This window comes from Brachypodium distachyon, chromosome 3 (genome assembly GCF_000005505.3).
Source record: "Brachypodium distachyon strain Bd21 chromosome 3, Brachypodium_distachyon_v3.0, whole genome shotgun sequence".
In the NCBI taxonomy this organism is placed as follows: domain Eukaryota; kingdom Viridiplantae; phylum Streptophyta; class Magnoliopsida; order Poales; family Poaceae; genus Brachypodium; species Brachypodium distachyon.
This window is the reverse complement of record NC_016133.3, coordinates 20,339,568-20,345,589: the sequence shown is the minus strand read 5'-3', so window position 1 is coordinate 20,345,589 and position 6,022 is coordinate 20,339,568. Positions and strand designations below refer to the sequence as shown.

General features: G+C 47.2%; 1 protein-coding gene across 1 annotated transcript; it reads left to right on the top strand.

The window, feature by feature from the left end:
- The first annotated feature begins 3,154 nt into the window (after window positions 1–3,154).
- On the top strand, window positions 3,155–4,135 carry LOC100844387 (NAD(P)H-quinone oxidoreductase subunit S, chloroplastic). The gene has a single exon (XM_003573694.4). The coding sequence runs from the start codon at window positions 3,185–3,187 to the stop codon at window positions 3,911–3,913; it is 729 nt and encodes a 242-aa protein (XP_003573742.1). The 5' UTR covers window positions 3,155–3,184; the 3' UTR covers window positions 3,914–4,135.
- Window positions 4,136–6,022: the final 1,887 nt, after the last annotated feature.

Sequence of the window (6,022 nt, the reverse complement as noted above, 5' to 3'; positions counted from 1 at the left end):
ATGACCTTTATTCCTCTTTGGACGGTCAACTGCAATAGACCGTGTGGGTTGCTGCAAAACAGGTGATGATGGTGGAACAATATCATCATTATTGTCATCATTATTCCCATCATCATTACCATGATCAACCCGAGCATCATCAGTCTCTCATCTCAATGCGAGAGGCATCAGTGGACAAAGTATTATGATACATAACTTTTTCATTAAAGACAACATTCCTGCTCAGCAAAATCTTTTTTGCTTCAGGATTCCACAACCTGAAAGCTTTAACTCCAGAACCATAGCCAAGAAAAATGCACTTAACAGCTCTAAGCTCTAGCTTTCCATTATCAATGTGAGCATAAGCGGTGTAACCGAAAACTCTCAACTGTGAATAATCAGCAGGTTTACCAGACCATACCTCAATGGGAGTTTTCTTGTCAAATGCAATAGAAGGTGACCTGTTTATGAGGTAGCATGCGGTGGAAGCTGCCTCAGCCCAAAAACGCCTGCCCAAACCTGCATTGGACAACATGCAACGGGCCCTGGATATGATGGTTCTATTCATGTGTTCAGCCATGCCATTTTGCTGTGGAGTACGGGTAACCGTGTAGTGTCTAACCACACCATCATTGCTGCAAAATTCTTCAAACTCATCAGAAATAAATTCACCACCATTATCAGTACGCAAAATTTTCACCTTCCTTTCAGTTTGCTTTTCTACCATAGCTTTCCACTTCTTAAAAGCACCAAAAACATCAGACTCGTGTTTCAGAAAATAAGGCCAAACTTTTCTTGAGTAATTATCAATAATGGTAAGCATGTAATTAGCACCACCAATAGAGGTCTTACGGGAGGGTCCCCAAACATCAGCATGCACATAATCTAATATGCCTTTGGTGGTACGAATGGAAGAAATGAATTTAACCCTCTTGTGCTTACCATAAACACAGTGCTCACAAAACTCAAGCTTACTCAAGTTGCAGCCATCGATGAGCTCTCTCTTGACCAACTCTGCCATTCCATGTTCACTCATATGCCCAAGGCGCTTATGCCACAGATTCGTTTTTGCACAATCATCAGAATCATTAGGTGTAACGGCAGCAGCAAAACCAGGCAAAGTGCTACCTCTAAGAACATATAATTTGGCAGAATTCATATCACCTATCATGTAAATAAGAGAACCTCTAGATACTTTCAAAAGTCTACGCCCACCGACGTACTTGTACCCGTCACAGTCCATGGTACTAAGTGAGATCAAATTTCTTGCCATGCTTGGTATGTGCTTCACCTCTTTAAATGTGCGTGTCATGCCATCATGGGTCTTGATCTGAACGGACCCAATGCCAACAATATGACAAGGATTGTCATTGCCCACACGCACAAAATCTCCAGTCTGCACAGACTCATAAGAACTGAACCAATCATTATTACAACAAATATGAAAGGAACATGTCGTATCAAGAATCCATTCATCATCACGGGAAATACAAGCAGCAAGAACAGCGAGGCATTCACCCTTAGAGCTGTCGGTGGAAACGACGGCGGCCTTACCAGTACCATCGGACTTCTCTTTCGGTTTGTAGGTACCGTTACTTTTCTCCTTGTTCTGCAGTTTATAACAATCTTCAATGACATGATTATTTTTCTTACAATACCTGCAGAACTTATCTTTTCCACGGGACTTTGAACGAGCTTTTCCTTCCCGGCTCTTATCTCGGTTGCCATAGTTGTTGTTCCTCTGCTCGGTCCTGCCACGAACCTGCAGAGCTTCTGCCTTTGACGATGACCCATCGGTCTACACCATAGACTTCATCTTTTCTTTCTGTCTAAGTGCTTCTAAGACTTCATTAAGGGTTAGAGAGTCATGGCTATAAAGAATTGAATCGTGGAACTTTGTATAGGAACTAGACAACGAGTGTAAGAGTAAGATGGCTAAATCCTCATCATCATACTTAACCTCCAAAGCTTGCAAGTCAGAAACTATCTCTCGAAAAACAGTTATATGAGATATTACCGAACCACCTTCTTGCAGCTTATGGGTGAACAACTTCATCTTTACATGCATCTTACTGGTTAGATCTTTAGACATGCAGATCAATTCCAGTTTCAGCCACAGGTCTGCTGCGGATTTCTCCTCCAACACTTCCTGTAAAATATTATTGGACAGATGAAGTTGAATCAAAGACAAAGCCTTACGATCTTTGCGTTTCTCTTCGACAGTCCACTCCTTTTCATCCTTCTTGCCGAAGGAATCAAACGCTTCATCCAGATCTGAAGTTTGGACGAGAATCGCCCGCATCTTCACTTGCCACAACGAGAATCGTGTGGTGTAGTCCAGCTGCGGCAGATCGAACTTCAAGATAGACATGTCGCAAACCCTAGGCGGAACCTAGGGCTCTGATACCACTTGTTATGAACGCGACAAGTAAGAACGAAGAACGAAAAAGAAATCACAGCACAAGGACACACGGATTTAACGTGGAAAACTCTCTCAAACAACGAGAGGGAAAAACCACGGACGCCAGCCAGCGAAACTTCACTATATGGGAGTGTTTACAACGCCAGGGAGATTTCACGAACTCAACTCGTGCGAACTCTACCCAAAACGGCGGCATACAAGGGGTATATATAGCAGGAGCATTAGAGCAACTCAGATCCGTAACGGTCACACCGAAAGTTCCGGTTGGAGGCCGGAAGTTCCGCATATTCCTGAATATCCGGACGTTCCGCAGCAAGTTTCGCAATTTTCCGAAAAATAACAGAGAGCGACCGGAGGTTCGGCCGAAAGTTGGGCCGGAACTTCCGGCGCCTGGATTGGCTCCCGAGAATTTGGATCAAATTCCATCAAAAAGAAGGTGTCAGGTGTCACGTCCAAAAAATGACTGACACAAGTAGTAATTTCCCGTTAATTAGACAAAACAATTAATAAAATGTCTAACATGAAATGTGTAGCTACAAAGATAAGGTAAATAGAGTTACGGACTCATGTTACAGCCTCCGCGTTACATTTCTCAGCCGCAACTACACCTTTCACACAATTCACAACGAACAGCGAACCCACGCTAGCCGTCAAAAAAAAAAAAGAGAACCCACGCCACGTGGCATGCGGCACACGGGCCGCCTCATCACCTCCTCCCGCTCCCCGCTTCCACACATCCCCTCTTCCGCTACTTCGATCGATCCCCACTCTCATCTCCCTCCAATGGCGCCCGCGCCCACCACCCCCTCCTTCCTCCGACCCCCGCCACTGCCCCACCACCGCGTGCGCCTCCCTCCCCCTCCCCCCTCCGCCTCCTTCCGCCTCGCCGAGATCCTCGGCGGCCGCGGCCTCTGCAACGGTGAGGTCGGCATCCGCAAGGAGCTCTCCTCCACCCCCACCACCCCGTCCACGCCCACGGCCGACTCCTCGCCAGGCGGCGCCGCGGCGGAGGCGGACCCGCCGGCGGTCGACCCGGACGCGTTCGAGAAGGAGATGATGGGCCTCACGGGCGGCTTCCCCGGCGGCGAGGTGGGCCTCAAGGACTTCGTCGCCAAAAACCCGCCGCCTCCCCCCAAGAGGACCCAGCCGGACGGGATTGCCGGCTCCGCTGCCGTCGTGCCGGCGGAGCGGCCGAGGCGTCCGGAGCTGCCGCTGTTCCTCCCGGGCATGATTGTGCTCGTCAAGAACCCTCGCAACGCGTACCACATGTACTGCGGGATCGTGCAGCGCGTCACCGACGGGAAGGTCGGGGTGCTGTTCGAGGGAGGGAACTGGGACAGGCTCATCACCTTTGGTGTCGACGAGCTCGAGGGCAGGGAGAAGGGCCCACCCATGGTGAACCCCAAGTCCGTGGTGCTCGAGGCGCTCGTCGCGGATCTGGCGGATGACACTGAGGCGGAGGAGACTGAGAAGAAGGAAGAGGAAGCTGGGGCGGCCGCTGCCAAGGCTTGACGTGCCGTGCTTCTTGTTTCTGCGTTCCTGACTTCCTGTATGTATGTGTACATGTACATCTATATGTTTGGGGCTAAGTGAATATCAACGTTCTAAATTGCTATGATGTATAGCTGGAGCGTTAGTCTGAAAAGATGGAACAAAGGGTTTGGAGATAATTAAATGTAGTTATCCAGTGAAACTGCCATATGTTTGATCAAATTTGGCTGATTAGATGCTTTAGCTTCGAGGCCTCTCTGACTTCCAATTACTGACTCCGTTCCTAAATACTTGTCGCTGCACTAAAATAGCGACAAGTATTTAGGAACGGAGGGAGTAGTTTCCAAAGGGTTCTTCAGCTTGTAGTTGGTGTATCATCATTTCGGATCCTAAACTGTTATAGGAATAAACTACTATGCATACTGGGGTAGTGAGATCAGAGGCTTCGGTGTGGAAGGATTAATGGACAAAGTCTTAGCAGGTACAGTATATCTTTGGTCATGCTTGATCAGTATGTTTGGTCATTTTTATTGGTGTAGAGGTAAATTTAATGGTACAGTTAATTCAAAGATGCTTTTGCATCCTATTGATGCTAGCTTTGATGGATAAATGAAACTTATGAGTTCTATGGAACCCACAGGGGCAACCCATTTTTTCTTTACAAAGAGTTTACTTTGGCCACTGTCAATGTGGCTTTTCACGTTTACTGGATAGTTGACTCCTATCTTGCTTTAGCTATAAAGGCATGTATTTGGATTGAAAAGAAATGGCATCTTGATTGCAATTTTCTGTGCTGCAACAATATGCAAAAACACCTCCCACTACCATAACCTGCAACGGAATCATGTTCACTTGATAATTTGTATATTAGTGAAGGAATATGAGCGAAAACAAGAGAGTGATAATAATGGTCGAGATGACCAATGGATAATGGTCGACATTCATGAGCATCAGCACTCACTGACACTAACTAAGCCTGCCGTGCCATTTTTGTCTCAAAAGTACATTTCATCTCGTGCCACACCTAAACCTTAAGGAATTTGCTGGTTGGGATTCTTGTTATCTATTTTCATGTAGAGTTGATTTCAGACAGAGTTTTTTCATTCAAAATAGCAGTTTGATAGGGGGATTTGATCATATGCCTCATTTGCTGCCAATTGATCGTATTCCCCATCTTACTTGGCTTTGATCATTTGCCATATTTATTTGCCTTCTTGATGGTTTACCCTTGTGACAATTAGGACCTACTTGTACCATGCAAAATGACCCTTTTACCCTCGTCTTTTCCTGCACAAAAGTTTTGTCTGCCAAAAAATTCCGACTCAGACCATCTACTCTGTCTGCTCTGGTGACTCTGTCGAGAAGATTGGGTGGCGTTGCAAGTCTGGCAGTGTCCACGGTACTGTGCGGTGTAGGCGAGGACTAGAAGAGGAGCTCCGGTTGGGGTCGTCCCCCAAAGGCGCCATCGTGGTGCGCCTGTGCGGCGACTACCTCACAGGTCGACCCAGCCGTTGAGCGCGTCGCTCGTGTGGAGATACTTGGCTGCTTGTTTTCTGATGACCCGTTTCTTATTTGGTTGAATTTGGCGTGCTGTATTCCTAAAGTTTGCTCCTTAAAAATTGGAGTGAGATACATAATTTCTTCACCGTGTAAATTTTAATTATTTGAATAACTGATGATTGCTACTACTTTTTGAATAGTACTGGGTGATTTAGAGCAAACATTTTGTGTCAAAGAAGCTCTCGTTACAGATGTGTTTGATTGGTGAGTGTAAAAGGGTGGGTTGACCCCAACCAGATTTTAGGGGTGGGATGAACCGTTTGGTTTGTGTGGGTGGAACCAGCCTATTTTGGTTGGTTAACTTGATCATATTCAATGATGACTTTTTTTATCTCTTCATGCTGCTCATCTTCCTCCTCCGGCCGGCCCAAACCAGTGCCCCCAATCATTCTTGCCCGTCTTCCTCCTCCGGCGAACTGGTCCACACGGCTGACTGCGGTGAGCTTCGACGGCGGCAAGGGGCTGATCCTCGGCGGCGAGGTCCGCCCGGGAAGGGAGGGTTCCTCGGCCGCGAGCAGGAGCCGCAGTCGCTGGTGGGTAGAGAGCGCGATGCGCGGCGAGCGGCAAGGA